General features: G+C 36.4%; 3 protein-coding genes across 3 annotated transcripts; all 3 read left to right on the top strand.

Annotated features, from left to right (window-relative positions):
• The first annotated feature begins 708 nt into the window (after nt 1-708).
• On the top strand, nt 709-5,294 carry LOC142979899 (3-ketoacyl-CoA thiolase, mitochondrial-like). The gene is made up of 8 exons (XM_076125125.1): nt 709-1,207; nt 1,522-1,688; nt 2,100-2,234; nt 2,728-2,989; nt 3,387-3,562; nt 4,112-4,312; nt 4,634-4,788; nt 5,158-5,294. Exons 1-8 carry the CDS (start codon nt 1,186-1,188, stop codon nt 5,240-5,242), a joined length of 1,203 nt encoding a protein of 400 aa, XP_075981240.1. The 5' UTR covers nt 709-1,185; the 3' UTR covers nt 5,243-5,294.
• A 340-nt stretch (nt 5,295-5,634) lies between these two features.
• On the top strand, nt 5,635-12,349 carry LOC142979897 (3-ketoacyl-CoA thiolase, mitochondrial-like). The gene is made up of 8 exons (XM_076125124.1): nt 5,635-5,817; nt 7,488-7,654; nt 8,038-8,172; nt 8,614-8,878; nt 9,277-9,452; nt 9,909-10,109; nt 11,213-11,367; nt 12,147-12,349. The coding sequence occupies exons 1-8, from the start codon at nt 5,796-5,798 to the stop codon at nt 12,226-12,228; spliced, it is 1,203 nt and encodes a 400-aa protein (XP_075981239.1). The 5' UTR covers nt 5,635-5,795; the 3' UTR covers nt 12,229-12,349.
• Nucleotides 12,350-13,153: 804 nt separating this feature from the next.
• LOC142980012 (3-ketoacyl-CoA thiolase, mitochondrial-like) lies at nt 13,154-17,855 on the top strand. The gene is made up of 8 exons (XM_076125277.1): nt 13,154-13,251; nt 14,253-14,419; nt 14,745-14,876; nt 15,195-15,459; nt 15,729-15,904; nt 16,416-16,616; nt 17,064-17,218; nt 17,563-17,855. The coding sequence occupies exons 1-8, from the start codon at nt 13,236-13,238 to the stop codon at nt 17,642-17,644; spliced, it is 1,194 nt and encodes a 397-aa protein (XP_075981392.1). The 5' UTR covers nt 13,154-13,235; the 3' UTR covers nt 17,645-17,855.
• Nucleotides 17,856-17,872: the final 17 nt, after the last annotated feature.

The raw sequence follows: 17,872 nt of genomic DNA on the forward strand, positions 1-17,872 counted from the left end.
GTGCCTCCATAGTCTGTGCAGCGTTTTACAACATACATTTTAGTTATGTGTACCTAATTAATTACAATTGGTTGGTCTAATGTTAACAAAACTCTTTATTAAGATTAAAACGTATTTTACCTACTACAAAACAGGAAACGGATAATTATATCTTTTGTAAATATTAAAAATAATATCGTGAGAATCTCCTAACTATGTATTATTGTGGTCAATTGTCATATTACCTACTAACTATTGTCTAAGACCCGCTATATCAAGATTATTTTGCACGAAAAGCTGAATAGCGCCTTTAGCGGGCGCCCTAGGATCTATTATTGCAGTACATTTAAAATGTCAAACTCTAGATTCTCGTAGATACGTAGACCATAGAAAAGTTAAATTTAGGATTGTATTTTTATGGCGATCAGGGGATAAGTTCACTTAATCTTTAACTTAAGCTTTTGCTGACGGCTGACCCCTCATACACTAAAATAGCGTCCCAGGAAAAGCGTTAACTAAGGTTTAAAAATGTAATAATTCAATGGATTAATAGTTGCGACTGCATCGGCCTTACCAAAGGGTATCGTGTTACTACCCAAGTAACTGAGTTGTGGAGGTCAGATAGGCAGTCGCTGCACGTAAATAAAACACTGGTATTCAGCTGCATCCGGTGAGACTGGAAGCCGACTCCAACATAGTTGGAAAAAAGGCTAGGCTGATGATAGTAGTAGCGACTGGACAGAATCGCTCTACTGATCGCTTCGCATATCAAAGTCACTACGCGCTATGTAATTGAGAACTTAGCGATAATTTGAAAGCTAAAAAAATAAACGTTATTAATAGGTGCGGCCATTGTCTAACGACAATTAAAAGATAATCTTTTACAACTTCTTAACATGCACATTGAGATAGATTAACTCAAAGGCACCGACTGTTCGTGAAAGGAACGTTTGATTTGGTAAAATCCATGAAAATCTTTTAGTATCTTGTGTCAATAAGTGCTAAAGATAGTTCGAAGGTTTTCTAGGTTGTTAATGGGTGAAGTAATTAGTGCTTAGTGTGGTGTGTAACAAGATGGAAGGTGTTTTCTGCTGACTGTAAGTTAATTGCAGAAAGTGACTGGTTGATAAGTTTTTAACCGACTTCAAAAAAGAAGGAGGTTCTCAATTTGACTATATTTTTTAGTGTTATGTGAAAATCTTCGACATGGCTATTGTTTTAAAGAAAGGTAAGTACACGGTTAATTAAACAATTAATAGTACTTTCAGCGTTTTGAAATTGTTATTGCGTTTATGTTATTTTTAATAAATTTAAAGATTTTTGCGTTGATAGAGATCAGCAAACATGTCGTTTGACGACAAAAGAAAAATACAATGAGGAAGAGAAACCACATTAAAATAAGTACCAAAAATAATAGCTTTGGGAGTTAATAATAGAATATCTTGGTTTACTAACACAAAACTTAAACAAAACTGGCACCTACCTAAATATATCTATACTCATTCAAATTCTGTAATTTTGTTTGTCTTGTTCTTTTTATAGCAATATACATAGTATCAGCAAAACGCACGCCGTTTGCTAAAAGCGGGCGATCGTTCAAAGACGTTCACCCCTCAGAGCTCCTCGCGACGGCTGCGAGAGATGCCTTTAGAGCTGGTGGTGTATCACCCAGTTTGATTGACACTGTCAATGTTGGACAAGCTTACACGGTGAGTGGAAGAAACGACCACGCGTTTTAAGATTTGAAATAGATTTTTTATGATCATTTTGATATGGCCAGTTGCTTTAATTGCGTGATAGCTATTGACATGGCTTAAAATCTGCTGTACCAATGTTAGGTCTATAGTACCTATGTAGGTACAAATGAAGACTTAAGTAAAGAGCACGTATGAAAGCCCACGTAAGCCAGATATGGTTTTAGTGTAAAACTGGATACGAAAATGTTAAGTACCTATGTTTTTCAAAACTAAAAGGTAGGTACTTTATTTCTTTATCGGACTTTGATTCACAGTAGGATACAGAATAAGTTGATTCAAAAAGACATCTTCCATAGATCCATAGTCCGCATTTGAATAGCGGTTAAATAAGTGATGAAGTGTCACATTTGTCCTTCTTTCCAGATAAGTGGTTCATCAGACGGGATGCTGAGTCCTCGTCATTCAGCACTGAAGGCAGGCGTGCCGATTGACAAGCCAGCGCTCGGGGTCAATATCCTCTGCGGTTCAGGCTTCCAGGCGATCATTAATAGCGCACAGGTATAAAATCTTCTTGAGGTCTTGACACTTAATAAGTAGTACGTTAAGTACGTAGTAAGTTAAGTACGTAGTGAAATAAATAATTTAATATGACTATCATTTACTCAGAACGACACAATAAAACTTCGGTTTAAATTGCTTCTTTACATTAGTATATTTAACTTTTTCATTATTATAACGATAGAAGACATGCAAATTATAGTAAAAACACATGATTTCTGTAAAATATTACTGTAATATTTATATTTTATTTATTTTAAATAAGATAACGATATCATTTCGAGAAAGCACTTCACTTCTGTTCATATAGCTATTAGCTAGACTAAAAACGTAAAATGCCGACAAACGTACGTTAAAAACCGGGCTTAAAACTATTCGTTTTGCCAGACCTTGCTCAACTAGTCTTTGCAAAGATATGAATCAGATTTTGAAGAAATCTTTAGCAAAGCTCTTCAATTCCGACAAAACACGCCTTCACGAATCTTCCTTCCAGGACATCCTGCTAGGAGCAGCCCAAGTCTCCCTAGCAGGTGGAACAGAAAACATGTCAGCAATACCTTTCGTGGTCAGGAACGTTCGTTTCGGAGCTCCTCTAGGTAGCCGAGTGTTTGAAGACTTCCTCACGGCTGGAGCTAGGGATTCTTATTGCAACCTCACGATGGCACAGACTGCGGAAAACTTGGCTGAAATCTATCAGTTGAAGAGGGAACAGGTCGATGAGTATGCTTTGAAATCGCAGCAGAAATGGAAGGCTGGTAAGTATTCTAGCTTTAATTGTTAATGTTTTTTAAGCTGATACTAATCTAGTGTCAAGGTTTTCAATCTGCCCATATTTCTGTGCCTGTCGTCAATGTGGTCGCGGTTGCCACTCCCGCATAGGCCTTTTCAGCCACGAACGAAAGTGCACTAATTCTACCTGACGCCACCTTAATCATCTGCAATAGATGTATTCAGGCCAATTATTGATTGAGTGAAAAGAAAAAGTAGTATCAATACCAAAGTTTTAAAAAAAAGCCCTTTTGGTTGATGAAGACAGAATAGATATTGTTTATCTTTAAAAATGAGAAAGCTAGTAATGTTTTTACCGATTTATTAGAATTTCTGCACGCTATTAATTGTTTAAACTAAGATATTTTCATAAATGGTCACCAGGTCACGACAAAGGTGTGTTCAAGACTGAGCTTTCACCGGTGACAGTGCGGACCGGTTCCAAGGAACAAGTGGTAGAGGAAGACGATCACCCTCGACCCAACACCACCATGGAGTCTCTCAGCCAACTACCAGCCATGTTCCGAACTGGAGGAGTCGGTACTGCTGGCAATTCTACTGTTAGTACTTCAGAAATACTATTTTATTACTGCTGAAATTGTAAAAGAAGTGCATTTATTCATTTAGAACAAATGCTGTCATTAATTATGATAGAATTACTGAATCTACCACTGAATCACAAAGGGGATAGAGCCTTAAGCCTTAAGACAAACATGGTATTCAATATTATTTAAATCTTGAATATGTTTAATGTTAAAAATAACAGTTTAATACAGTTGACAATATAAATGCCTATGTAGGCAACAGGCAATATAAATATTGATTACAAAAGTTTTGTCAGCTATCATGATGTTCTCAAGTGAGAAAAAAAATATTGAAATCACATTAAACTACATAAAATAAATAATAAATGAAATACGCAGCCTATATTTAAAGTATACACACCGGGAGACATAACACTAAAATCGATAAACATTTATTTTGTAATATGACAGGGGATTTAATGTGTCACACAATCAATATTCCTTGATTTGCTTGACGTTCTGGATAGGCGGTGTCCACTGGTCATCAACGGATGCAATAAAAAGTTATGTACGTTGATCCTCAAGGGTATAAACGACGGAGCCGGCGCAATAATCCTGGCCAGCGAAGAAGCAGTGGAACAGCACCACCTGACTCCACTAGCGAGGGTCCTGGGCTGGGCTCACGCTGGTGTGGAGCCGAGAGTCATGGGGCTGGGACCCGTGCCTGCTGTACAGAAGCTGATGCAGGCTACTGGACTGAGGCTGGATGATGTTGATATGGTTGAGGTGAGGGACTTTATTATCATCTAGACATTTACCTATTGTTTAATTTATTTTCTTTTAAGTATTTTTTTATCTTTCTCCGCTTTTAATTAAACGGCGTAAAAGTCAGTCGGTTCCAAAAAAACTGTCAAGAATTAATTAATAATAAGTTTAATTTATTTGATCAAAAATTCAATAGGTAGGTAAGCAGGTTCAATTGCCTGAATGGTGTAGTATGACGTATGTATAATGTATATATATGGTAATGCACATACACACAGTCTCTCAGAATCCCACACCTTCCAAACTACCAGCCAAAATGTTTAATAATAGTATCTGTTTTAGATTAACGAGCAGTTCGCAGCCCAAGCTTTAGCCACGATCATAGAGTTAGGAGTAGACGAGGAGAGGGTGAACATGAACGGTGGAGCCATCGCTGTGGGACATCCTGCAGCGGCGTCTGGAGCCAGGATCACTGTGCATTTAACACATGAACTAAGGTGCTAAACTGTGAAGGTTTATGTAGATTTTAATGATTTTTATTTTAAAGGTTTATTGTATTTATATTTTAAACAAGATTAGCCGTAGTTTCAGCACTTTTTAATGAGTAGCATAATGTACCAGTAGTCAGAATTTCACATTTTATATATTTTCAAACAACTGCAATTTTTAAATTTCTTTCTGATAGGTTATAAATCCGACACTTATTCGTGAATCTTAAGCCGATAAAAATTTATTTTTCTTTTTTTACCTTGGAAGCGTGCCCGTGTTCCTTAATTTAATTATTATGTAGTTTATACTAAAGTTAGGTACCTACAAGTTGTATTTTACATGAAGACAAGCGTCTATTAAGTTTGTTTTATTTGCAGACGTCGAGGATTAAAGTATGGTATTGGTGCAACATGCATCGGCGGTGGACAAGGCATCGCCGTGCTACTTGAAACTGTGTCATAAAATTTACTATGGCATAAAATATCTAGCTTAAATAAATGATAAGAATGATTTTATCCATGCATTACTTTATCTCAATAAAAAAATATTTACCTACTGTGTTGTTATTCTCGCCAAATTATATGATTTTAAAATTAAAATTTCATAGAATTCTCTTCGTCCGTTAAATGCCAAAAATTTATCGGCAGATTTTACCTCTAAGAATAAACGCTAGTTTACTGAAAAACTTATGTTTAATATTATTTACCTACTATACAAAGTAACATTTCTGATTTTAATATAATTACCAATACATAGGTAAAGCCGAAACACACTAAATTAAAGAACTGCAATAATAAATTATGTAAATTAGTATGTATGCGGGCAAAGACTCCAGTGGACTTTAAACAAGTTCATACAGTTGATCAGTGCGCTATCAATATTTACAACGAGCGAACGTTCAATAAGATTACACCGTGGATTACTCACGCAAGATACAAGTGTGTGTGATAAAAATGTGTTAATTCACAACAGTCGTGAATTGTTGCCTTAAAGACGTGTGAATTGTTAATACAAAATGGCTGTCGCTATTAATAAAGGTAAGTTTTATTTATTTTGTAACAACATTTTGAATAAAACATCTGGTTTTGGGATGTGTTGTTGATAATATTGGTTAAATTAAAAGCAACATGGCTGACCTTGATTTAGTTTAAAAATGGAACACTCAAAACAGTTCGACAAAGTTTTTTTTTCACTTTCTTTACGATTTCGTTCTTTCATTCATTCACTTTTTTGTTTTAACCGATTCATGGCCAATGACTCAACAGTTGAGTCATTAAAAAACCTTTAGGAAGGCCGATGGCTCAATTGGTGAGTCAAACCAAAATTGTATAAAAACGGATATTAAAAAAAAAAAACACTTAAACTACCATTTTTCAGATCTCATTAAACATTTCCGTGAATATCAGACCTGGCCCTTCAATTTAGAGAATATTTTTATTAGTCAGGTGTCATAAACCTTTTGTATAACTGCCGCAAAACATCTTGTACACTTTTTTGTAAAATCGATTGACTACAGCTTGGAAAACCTTGATTTTCTTTATCTTCAATTTGTTGATCATGGAAATCAGTAAACATTGCCTGGCTACATTCAGTAAAATCGTCGTAGTCCTGATTATCTACAAATAATATTACAATAATAAATAATGATTGAATACTACTAAAATGTTTACTACCTCTGCAATATTTCATTAAAACCAACAAATACTACCTTGAAACGCCATATTAACTTTTATTATCCACAAATTCGAATAGGAGAACACAGTAACACGTTTCTGGTTGTCAGACTGGCTCGAATGATGGCGAAAAGCATTAAATCATTACAAGGAGCCAATGACTCATCAGTTGAGTCATCCTTCAGGGAGGCCGATGGCTCAAATGGTGAGCCACCGACCAATGAATGGGGCCTGGCTGAATTGTTCACGAAAATGAAGGTGGCAATGAATCGGTTAAAACAAAAATAGTTCGAATATCTGTTCATTCTATTCTACAGTTTTAATTCTATTCAATCGTTTGCTATCACAACAAGTATGGGTCCAATGTGTGTGACAAGCGAATTTAACCTTTATCACTTCACCATAAAGATAACATTAATATTGTGAAACTTTCGCAACGGGGTCAATGTCCAGTAGATATGAGGCCGGCCGGTTTATTTACATTCGTAATTTCTTCTATAAAAAGCAATGAATTAAAATACGATATTTTGCTCTTTAACGTTTAGCTGATTATGTTTTTAGTATTTTTCTTGTTTTATTACGTTAATTGTAGTAAAAATGTTGATACCTTCATAATATGACCATCATAAAATAAAGGACCTTTGAAAGATACATTGAAAAAATATAACTTTCGTGTACCTACTTACATTTATTAATATGGATGTAATTGTATGGATAAAGTATGTGGGTGTTACAATGAAATCAATCAGCTACTTTTCTAGATTTCGCAAAAGGAATGCCCAGAGCAAAAAGCATCTTGTGATATTCCAGGTAAACGAAATGCAGGTACCTATAGGTATCAGATTTCATTAAAATGTCTTCAATATCTAGTTTTTTGCGTTAAAGAGTTTCAAACATATACATAAATCTATAAATACACGCATTTATAATATTAGTAGGATGGTAGCATAGAAGTTTACATTTCATAAGTTTTATAAATCTCTCAATAGTTAAGTTTTCTTCTATCAGATATGATATGAGTTACTCTTTGCCAGGTATCTTCATAGTGGCTGCCAAGCGCACGCCATTCGGCAAGATGGGGGGAGCGTTGAAGGACATTCTTCCGTCAGACCTGCTGGCTATCGCCGCCAAGGACGCGATGAAGGCTGGCAACGTCGCACCTGATGTCATCGACACTGTCAACATTGGACAAGTGAATGGCGTAAGTAAGCTTTAGACACCGGTTTTTAAACCGTTACTGTCCTGTCCTACTGCAAGGCAAGGGTCTCGTCCAAACAAGGGCGGGGGTAGGCCTTGAGTCCACCACGCTGGCTAAGTACATGTTCGGGACTTTGCATGCGTCTTGCATGATTGCAGTTTGCGAAAAAGACTGTATTTAAGATATTCTACATCACTTGCGACTCAAGGGTACAAAGATCTGGTGGGATTCGAACTTGAAATTGGACCACCGACCTAAATAATTTATATGAAGGAGTAACTAAACAAGATTACTAGTATTGTAGGAGTTTTTATATTTAAAACAAGACATGTCTCCTGTTACCACGTAATAATAAGTTTACTAACTTAATATTTTGTTATGTCCAGTTCAGCGGCACATCTGATGGTGGTCTGGCTCCTCGTCACGCGGCTCTCAAGGCTGGTATTCCTCAAGAGAAACCAGCGTTGGGCATCAACAGACTATGTGGTTCTGGCTTCCAGGCTGTTGTCAATAGTGCTCAGGTAACAGCTTCTTTCCTTCTTTAGAATAATTATTCTTGCCGACAACAACTTAAAAAATATCGAGAATTCATTTTTCACTCCTGATTTTAAAATCACTCTTTGCATGATTCCTGTCTATAACACAAAGTTTCAAACACAGTACTAATTCGTGCACGGCATCCATCTTAATCCAAAAGCTGTTAATTGTTGCTGAAGTAGCCATATTAGCAGAAAGACGCTCGATACATCTGCGAATGTCGATAAATCTTCTTTTTTTTTAAGTCTTCAAACCGACTTTTGTTGAATATTTAAATCAAAGACTACGTAAGTACTCAAAATCATTTCTTTTCCTATGAGGGCGTATAGAGATCAAGAACCAAACACTACGATCGCAAACACTTGCTCCAATCACCAACAAAATCGTTAACAGAAACAAACATCTATCAATAACAAAATTTCCAGGACATAATCACAGGAGCAGCTGAAGTCTCCCTAGCAGGTGGAACAGAGAACATGTCAGCTGTTCCCTTCGTGGTGAGGAACGTTCGTTTCGGCGTGAACCTCGGCGTGAAGGTGCCGTTCGAAGACGCGCTGGCTGCGAGCAGTCTGGACACGTACTGCAACTTCACCATGCCTCAGACAGCTGAGAATTTAGCGGAGAAGTATGGGCTGACCAGGACTGAGGTCGATCAGTTCTCTTTGCAGTCGCAGCAGAGGTGGAAGGCTGGTGAGTTGTGGTCAGACTGTTATTTTTAAGTAGGTATCGTTATTCATTCTAGATTTTGAAAGAATGTTGACAATGTTCCTATAGTCTTACGTGCTCCCCGGGATACCTACATTATGACGTTACCTATTTTTATCTGAAGGTTTAGCAGTTTAGCTTTATTAGCTTTATATACCTACAAATTTTCGCAATAATAATGTAGTGCAGCATCTGGAGTACTTATAGGTTGAGAAAAAGTAGGGATTCGTTTCCAAGATTATTTTTAGTGTGGAAGTCATCTTTATACGTAGAACATGATCCGTTTAAAGATACGAAAAGAAAGCGAACTCAGACTGATTTTGTCGATCAGACTGAATTCGCTTTCTTTTTCAAAGCGTTATTAAATAAATCTCTCCCCGCAGCTCAAGACGCGGGTGTATTCAAAGCGGAGATGACTCCCGTCACCATAAAAGTCAGGAAGCAGGAGAAGATCATCGATGTGGACGAACACCCTCGCCCTGACACCACCACGGAGATGCTCAGCAAACTGCCCGCTATGTTCCGGAAGGGAGGCGTCGGAACTGCTGGCAATTCTTCCGTAAGTAAACATTTTAGAAGCAACTTATTTAATATCTCTATAAACGTACAAGGAACAATACGCGATATTTGAGTCAGAATTTTAGAGGTTTCTTACATCATAAGGGCGAACTTGTGGTTTTTTTAACCCATCACTGTCCCACTGCACGCCAAAGTTCCTAAATGCGGGAAATATTAAATAATAATAATTACAGGAATAGTTGGGTCCATAAAAACTACTCAACTAACTATCACCAAGGCATAAAATGTCTTGAAAATATCTAATCTCTCTTTAGATCATGATACTGTTTGGCTAATTTTCTAAATTATTCTAATATTTTCGTCTGTCTCATCATAGCGTCATACAGGCTTGTCTAAAAGCACTACTTTTTGCCTAGCTGGTCTATATTTCGTAACCTCAAGATAGACACAGCTACAGTAGTATTTAATAAAAATAACTTTACTCTATTACATCTAGGGTATCAACGACGGTGCCGGTGCCCTAGTCCTGGCCACCGAGGGAGCAGTCAAGCAGCACGGCTTCACTCCTCTAGTGAGACTGTTGGGCTGGTCGTTCGTGGGAGTAGACCCCAGCATCATGGGCATCGGACCAGTGCCGGCCATACAGAGCCTGCTGTCAGCCACTGGACTTAAGCTTGATGATATTGATTTGATTGAGGTAAGGTGTCTGTCGTCTGATGATATTGCAAATGCTTGCCGTGAAGGCTTGTGAATAAGTGTCGGGTACCCAAACCGGTAGATAAAGTAAATGTATGAAAATTACTGTTAAAATTTTATCTGATAAGGCAGTTGACAGTTATTTTGTAGTAGAGAAACCTGGGTTTCAGATTATACAGTTTACGTAAGTACAGTGAATTCTTTAGAACAGGTATTTTCCCTTGTTAATTTGGGCTGACGAATCTACGTGTGATCATTCATATAACACCGGTTTAAAAAATTGACTAGTTTAGTTCGTTCCTATGCATGTAAGTACAGTTTTTTGAAGGAATATATTTTCTAAATATAGCTAACTCTCTCATAAACTAGACTAAACTCTCAACATACAAAATTAAGATTAATAGATAATGTAGCAACAAAATACAATGTGTAAAGCAAAAATATGGTAATGATGATAATGAAGTATGTTAAATTATTTTTAAACTAAAAATGTACAATAGTGATGACCTTTGGATCACATTGTCTAGCAAAGCGATTAGTCACGAAACGATGTAGTTACTAAGATAATAGCGAAGAAATAAGAAATCTAATAAGATTTCACGATGACTTAAAAAACAAATGTACCTACTACATATAGTATAACGTCCTCGAAAATGTGACAAATAGAGTGATAAGTAGATCGTACTATTGTACCTTTGATGATCTAATTGAGATACACATCAGAAGGTACGTGCTATATGTTTTTTCGTTAGAGATCAAATCAGATACGTAAATCTGATCTTAGGTAAAATTTCAGCCTTAGCAGCAAGTCAAACATGCAACGCATCTTACAGTCTTAAAAGTATGTATCACTAGAGGCCGCCCGCGACTTCGTCCGCGTGGAAACCCTTCCCGTGTAAATCCCGACCCTTCGGGAACTCCAGGATAAAAAGCCTATGTGTTATACTGGATCTTCAGCTACCTATATACTAAATTTCATCGTAATCGGTTCAATAGTATTTACATGAAAGAGTAACAAACATCCATACATACATTCACACAAACTTTCGCATTATAATATTAGTAGGAGGTATACTAAAAAACTAATTAATTGTTTTATCCCAGATCAACGAAGCCTTCGCGTCTCAAACTCTGGCTTGCGTCAAGGAGCTAGGCTTGGACCAGAACAAGCTGAACGTGAACGGAGGAGCGATTGCCATGGGACACCCTGTTGGAGCGTCGGGAGCTAGGATTACTGCTCATTTGGCTCATGAACTCAGGTAAATGACTATTAACTGCTTTATTGAGCCTTGATTTTAATTAGTGTCATTTTGTGCCAAAGCATGACACGCAGAAACGAGAAAAAAGCCAATTAGAGTCAAGTCAGCTACTCTTTATGAAATGCCAAAAACACATTTTAGTATGAAGTGCAGTGCAGTGACGTCATGATACCGTTTTAATTCGTTGTAATTAAATGAGTACCTATTAGAGTGTTTCAGTATGTAATAAATACGATTTTAACATTAGTTACGAAAGAAAAGTAGCATGATCATTTTAGATAAAACTTTTACGAGTACCTACAAGTTAATTTTTTTTTCATTTGTGTGGATCAATTGTTTGTGTCATTTGGATACCTTATCAATATAAGACCGATTTTATCTATAGAATGAGTCTTTAGATTGTATCTAACATGACATCCAATATAAAATGACAAACAACAATTATCACAGATTCTAGATACATAATGATCGTACAAAGTTTAACTCGATAAATAAAACGCCTACATGACTCGAAAGCGCCCGATCGCCGAAGTTAAGCAACATCGGGCGCTGTTAGTAATAGGATGTTGGACTTTTCTCTGAAAAAGTTGTTAAGCCTGCTACTGTCTATTCGCGCATAGTGGACACACTAAGTACATAGCCTGACATTTCCTTTCCGAGGAAAATCGAGTATCCGAATGCGTTTTCCCTCTGCAAAAAAGACCTACATGACTGTGAACTAATCGAAGTTTTGAACCGAAAGAATTACTGAACATTATTCTTATTTTTTCATGTTTCAGACGTCGTGGTCTCAAGAGAGGTATCGGTTCCGCGTGTATCGGTGGTGGACAAGGAATAGCGCTGCTACTTGAAACTGTTTGAACCTCTTAAACAGTACTGTCAAGCGATAATACTGTAAAGGATGGCGATAACGTCGATTAAGATTGTATTTGTTGTATCTTTGTAAATAATTCAATAAACTATTTTTATTTTTTGTTACCGAGTTGCGTTTTTCATCAGAATTTAGAATTACGTTTATTCGTAATGCGAGACTATAGCGTATCTCGCTATTTCCTGTCCTCTGTCCTTATCCCACGTTGACTAGGGTAGGTACAACGTGATTTTGTTCTTAAATCTTTTTAACATTCTGTAAAGAGATTTAGTGAAGTTTTTACGACCGGTCGCTTGCCTGATGTTAACTTTCCCTGAAAAAGGTAAGATAGCGTGTATAAAATAAAATATATTTAGTTAGTTATTAAGGTGTTCATAAAACCAGCTACTGACCTTTGGCTACGGAAGCAAACATCATAAACGATTTTTTGAAAACTCACCTTAGTTTGACTTTGTTTTTGATCTGAGTATAAAAATATCACCGAATGACGTCGGACTCGTCATCTACAGGATTAAATAAGAACTAGCAAATATATCTTATCTTGGAATGTACAAGCATTTTTATACCAAGCCAAGTAGATACAATCATAAGCATAAAACTCAAAAATAACTTTTTCACTATTCCTGCCTACATGTTTTAAGTCAATTTAAAATGTTTTAAAACCAAGTTGTTTAGGTATTTCTGATTTATTTAAATTCACTTTGTAAGTAATAAATCAACTTAATTTTTACAGAATTGTTATACATACATTCATAAGTAAACAAGTTTCAGAAAGGTTCTTTCACATTTCGCTCGCGGCTGTACTGTGTATTTTAGTTTGTCAACAATCATTATCTTGAAATTTTAAACAGCTGTATGTTTATGTACGAAAATAATTTCTTATATAATCATTTACATTCAGATAAGAATACATATCAATAATTTAGTTTACGAATAAAAGTTTCCAACTTAACACGTTTTGCAATTTCGCGCGCATTTTTTTTACGATAATTCCAAGATGGCGTCTGCTAAAGGTTAGTTTTGTTTTTAAACTTATATAATAAAAAGTTAGGTGGGGTTATCGATGGTTTTATCAATTGATTTATAAAATAAGTAAATATCTTTGCTCTTGTATCCACACTTATTTAGATAAATATGTTTCTTTTTTGTTATTATTTGTTGAAGGCCATCTTTTTATCTACTAGGTTTAAATCCTATAAGTTTTAGATTCTGATATGATATCCACTTAGTTACGGAGTTATAAAACTTTATGGTTTTATTTTTCTCGATGTTATTATATTTTGTAATTTATAAGGAAAATTCGTATCGTAATGTATTTTGAGGTTATTTCCTGTTATTATTGAATGAAGTTATAAATATTGGTCTGTAAACAATGAGCTTTAAATCATTATTCCCGCACTCGATGTTTCTGCAATGCAATCAATGTTTACAGACTACTAGGTACCTACCGATCAAGTTTTTATCACGTTTTTCATACATCTATACTAATATTATAAAGCTGAAGAGTTTGTTTGTTTGTTTGAACGCGCTAATCTCGGGAACTACTGGTCCGATTTCAAAAATTCTTTCAGTGTTAGATAGCCCATTTATCGAGGAAGGCTATAGGCTATATGTCATCACGCTACGACCAAAAGGAGCAGAGTACCAGTGAAAAATTTTACAAAAACGGGGAAAATTATGATTCTCTTATGTGACGCAAGCGAAGTTGCGCGGGTCAGCTATAACTACTAAAATTAATAGAACATTCCAATTCACTAACTCGTGAAAATGTTTAGATTGTTAATTGGTAGGTACCTACCTACTTTTTCCAATGAAAATATGGATATGGTACACTTCGTTACATGAATGGGTAGTTGGGTTATTTTATTGTACCTACCTACAGTTAAAGTTTGTTGTTGCTTTGTTATTATGAAAGTTACCGAAGTATTCGATCTATAACACAATTAGTCAACTAAATATTATCTATCTAAGTATAATATTTCCGCAAATTACACAAATTCCTTGATTGTTTTAGCAATTTTCATAATTGGCGCGAAACGAACGCCATTTTGTAGTTATGGCGGTTCTCTCCGGGAGTTGCCAGCCTCACATGCATTTGCGGCTGCGGCAAAGGACGCGATACAGGCTGCCAATTTAGATCCTTCATATATCGACAACACCGTAGTTGGAAATGTGAACTTTGTGAGTACATAGGATTTATGTTAAATGCCCGGTTTCTGAGGCACGTTTAGCTGTAGTTTATCTATTAAAACTATCATGTTTGTATGAGCTTAAACGCTATTGATAGCTAATAGATAAACTACCGCTAAATGTACCTAAGAAACCAGGGGTAAGTCCTTAATTTTTCATATCTCTTTTAATACCCAGAGTTACTTTTAGAGCACTACTACTATTGACAACGGCCGCCAGTTTTCTCCTATATTTTCAGTTAGTACCAACTATACAGTTACTGTTTGATTAGATTCTTACGGTTTTTTTTTTTCATTGTAATGTATGACTATTTCAGCTCAGTCAATGTGATGGCGGCAAAACTCCTAGATATTGCGGTATCTACTCGGGAGTTCCAATAAGCAGCCCCGCGTTGGGCGTCAGCAAGTCATGTGGGACTGGACTCCAAGCTATCATCACCAGTGCAGTGGTAAAAATATTTAATCAATTTAGTATAGGGCATAAAAAGTAGGTAGTAATATCAATAATATCATCGTCCCATAAGAACTTCAAACAAAAATGGTAAGACAAGTATTAGGCTGACGATGCCCCCCACTCCCTTAGACGCTTTAAAAATCATTAAGAGTTTTCTAAAATAAATTCTGACAGAGTAAAAATAAATATCAATCAAGTTTTTTGTCACCGAACAAAACAAATGATTTCAAACCAGTGTAAGTTCACTGAAATCCGCTACTGCTAGAAAATTTGTACTTAAAAAAATATCCTTACAGTCACTCTTGTTTTCCAGGACATCTTAACAGGAAACTCAAAGATATCCCTCACGGGCGGCACAGAGCTCATGTCCGCGCTACCAATGTTAGTACGAAACGTTCGTTTCGGCACCGCTTTAGGCAAACCTTACCTTCTAGAAGACCACATCAAGAACCTCTTCCCTGACAGTTACACGGGCCTTACGATGCAGAAGATGGCAGAAGATTTAGCTAAGAAGCATGGAGTTAGTCGGGAAGAGGTTGATGAGTTCGCGTTGCAGAGCCATTTGAAGTGGAAAGCAGGTAAATATTTTTTTTTCTAAGTTAATATTTTTAACAATACTTGTTCTTATGTGCCAGTGTTTTTATAATGAAAGACTAAGGTACAAGAAAAACATAAGTTGGCATATCTGATCGCACACTACCACAGTGAATAGGTAGCATAAAAACACTGCCCATGCAACAAATATATTCTGAGAACTTAAAAGCTGTTTTGAGCTTGAGTTGAGTTTCAATGCCAACTGTTAAAAATAACATAAATTCTGATTTTATTGTTGTGTTTAACGTTTTAGCGCAAGAATCAAAAGTATTTGACCAGGAGCTGTCCAGTTTAACAGTCACTTTGAAGAAGAAAGACTTAACCATAGACAAAGACGAGCTACCTCGACCCTCGCTAAAGACTGAAGACTTGAATCAACTACCCTCAGTTTTAGAAGATGGAGATATTATTACTGCTGGCAATTCCTGCGTAAGTTAAAGCAATATTTTGTAGATCGAAGGCCAGTTTCACTATTTTTGATCAAATGAAAAATTCACATATTTATAATATATTTGTTTATACCTACTCTATCTATTAGGCACTCACCCGTGAGTTGTAAAACATGCATCTGACTAACATGACAGAAATGAAAATGACTACTTAGTTATTTCAAAGCGCTCCGTGGTCGACGGATAGCCAAAGCTTTTCGATTTCACCCATCTGCCGATGAGAAAACGAGCTTAAAGATCTGTAAAGGATTAGAAATTATTGACATTATTGACAATCCCTCTACCGAAATGATAAGAAGCAAAAACAATACAACTCAATTTTCTAAAGTCCAAAATCCTCCCAAAATCGTCTGGCTTCATCATATTTCGTGGCACCCGGAAAAGGCAATTAATAGTCTAATCTATTCTCAAAACAGACTCCTACTGAATCAGCTACTGAGACAATTTTCCCATACACTACTTACAAAACTTACTACAAACACCTATTCCAGCTGCCAGCTGACGGAGCAGCAGCCCTGCTCATAGCGAGCGAAGGTTCAGTGACGTCACACAACCTGCGCTCGCTCGCCCGGGTGGCGGCGTGGTCGTGTGTGGGAGTAGACCCTGTAGATACAGGTGTAGCCGCCGTCACTGCCGTCAGGAAGCTGATGGATGAGCAGAGGTTGAAGGTCGCCGATATTGATCTCTTTGAGGTAATTTGATACATTATTGATTCTATGGCGATAATGTGTTACTTGACTGCGCAAACGAGGGAAAACGCCTCTGCACTTTATTGTAGAACGCACACAATGTATTAAAAGTATCAAATTTTTGTAAATATAATTTGTTGCGACGATTTTCGTCGACGGACAAAAGGCCCGTCTGCATTATGAATGTAGATGGTTTATTCAGTTCTGTAAAATAATTGCCACAGTTGTGTTATGAGGAAGCTCTTTCTCCTGTAAAATAACGGCCTAGGAATATAAATAAAGCCATTGCCATCTAACAAACAACTTGCAAAAGTCAAGTTGTTCCAGCAAATAGGAACTTAACAACTACAAGTTTTGGTAATTAAACTACTTAATTATTAATTTGCTTGACTAGGAAATACTATAGATCCGACCAACATCTTGGACTTTATAAGATACATTTCTTTTCAGATAAACGAAACATTCGCATCCCAAGCTTTAATCACAGCTAAACTGCTGAACATAGACTTGGAGAAAGTGAACGTGAATGGAGGAGCACTCGCCCTGGGACACCCCGTCGCAGCGACTGGAGCTAGAATGGCCACACATTTAGTACATGAACTTGGGTAAGTGTTGCACGCAGTCACCAACTCTTTAACCATAGTGAATTTGATTTACTTGATGAACCAAGTTCAGGTTTAGTAAGAGAAATATCTAAGTAACTCAAATGCCAAATTCTATATTATCCTCATTATCTTTGATAGTACAGGTCGCCCAAGTTATTGAAGGAAGACGGGCTCAATAGCCAACTCAACCTCCCCTACTTACCTTAGAAATATTTAAATAAAACCCACTATGGCCCTCTGCTGGGCAAAAGTCTCTTTCCGGAATGACGTAGGGAAAATAACTAAGAGAATCCTGTAAATATTATTGTGAAATTGTCTTTTAAATATTTTTCTTATAATTTCAGTCGGCGTAATTTAAAACGAGCGATAGCTGCTTCGAGTTGCGGTGGCGGACAAGGCATAGCTATTCTACTGGAGAAGATGTAATAACAACTATTTAAGATATAGTAACTTGCAATCTAAATTATTTATCAAACCGGAAATAACATAGCGTGAATAATAGAAACGTGTCTAAAATTGTAAACTAAAAAAAACTGAGATTCATTCACTCATTTTTTACGCTTATGAGAATGTTGCCATGTGAAAACATTTGTTGAAAAGAGATGCACCTCTTTACGAATCTACCTCAATATTTCTTTATTATTTCCATAAATA

Source organism: Anticarsia gemmatalis, chromosome 17 (genome assembly GCF_050436995.1).
Source record: "Anticarsia gemmatalis isolate Benzon Research Colony breed Stoneville strain chromosome 17, ilAntGemm2 primary, whole genome shotgun sequence".
Lineage (NCBI taxonomy): Eukaryota > Metazoa > Arthropoda > Insecta > Lepidoptera > Erebidae > Anticarsia > Anticarsia gemmatalis.

Excerpts from the sequence above, each read along its gene's own strand:
- LOC142979899 (XM_076125125.1), top strand. The coding sequence starts at position 1,186 with ATGGCTATTGTTTTAAAGAAAG. Across the intron at positions 1,208-1,521 it reads GGCTATTGTTTTAAAGAAAG|CAATATACATAGTATCAGCA; the intron begins GTAAGTACACGG and ends TTCTTTTTATAG. Across the intron at positions 1,689-2,099 it reads ATGTTGGACAAGCTTACACG|ATAAGTGGTTCATCAGACGG; the intron begins GTGAGTGGAAGA and ends CCTTCTTTCCAG.
- LOC142979897 (XM_076125124.1), top strand. The coding sequence starts at position 5,796 with ATGGCTGTCGCTATTAATAAAG. Across the intron at positions 8,173-8,613 it reads CTGTTGTCAATAGTGCTCAG|GACATAATCACAGGAGCAGC; the intron begins GTAACAGCTTCT and ends CAAAATTTCCAG. Across the intron at positions 10,110-11,212 it reads ATGATATTGATTTGATTGAG|ATCAACGAAGCCTTCGCGTC; the intron begins GTAAGGTGTCTG and ends GTTTTATCCCAG.
- LOC142980012 (XM_076125277.1), top strand. Across the intron at positions 15,460-15,728 it reads CCATTTGAAGTGGAAAGCAG|CGCAAGAATCAAAAGTATTT; the intron begins GTAAATATTTTT and ends TTAACGTTTTAG. Across the intron at positions 17,219-17,562 it reads CATTTAGTACATGAACTTGG|TCGGCGTAATTTAAAACGAG; the intron begins GTAAGTGTTGCA and ends TTATAATTTCAG.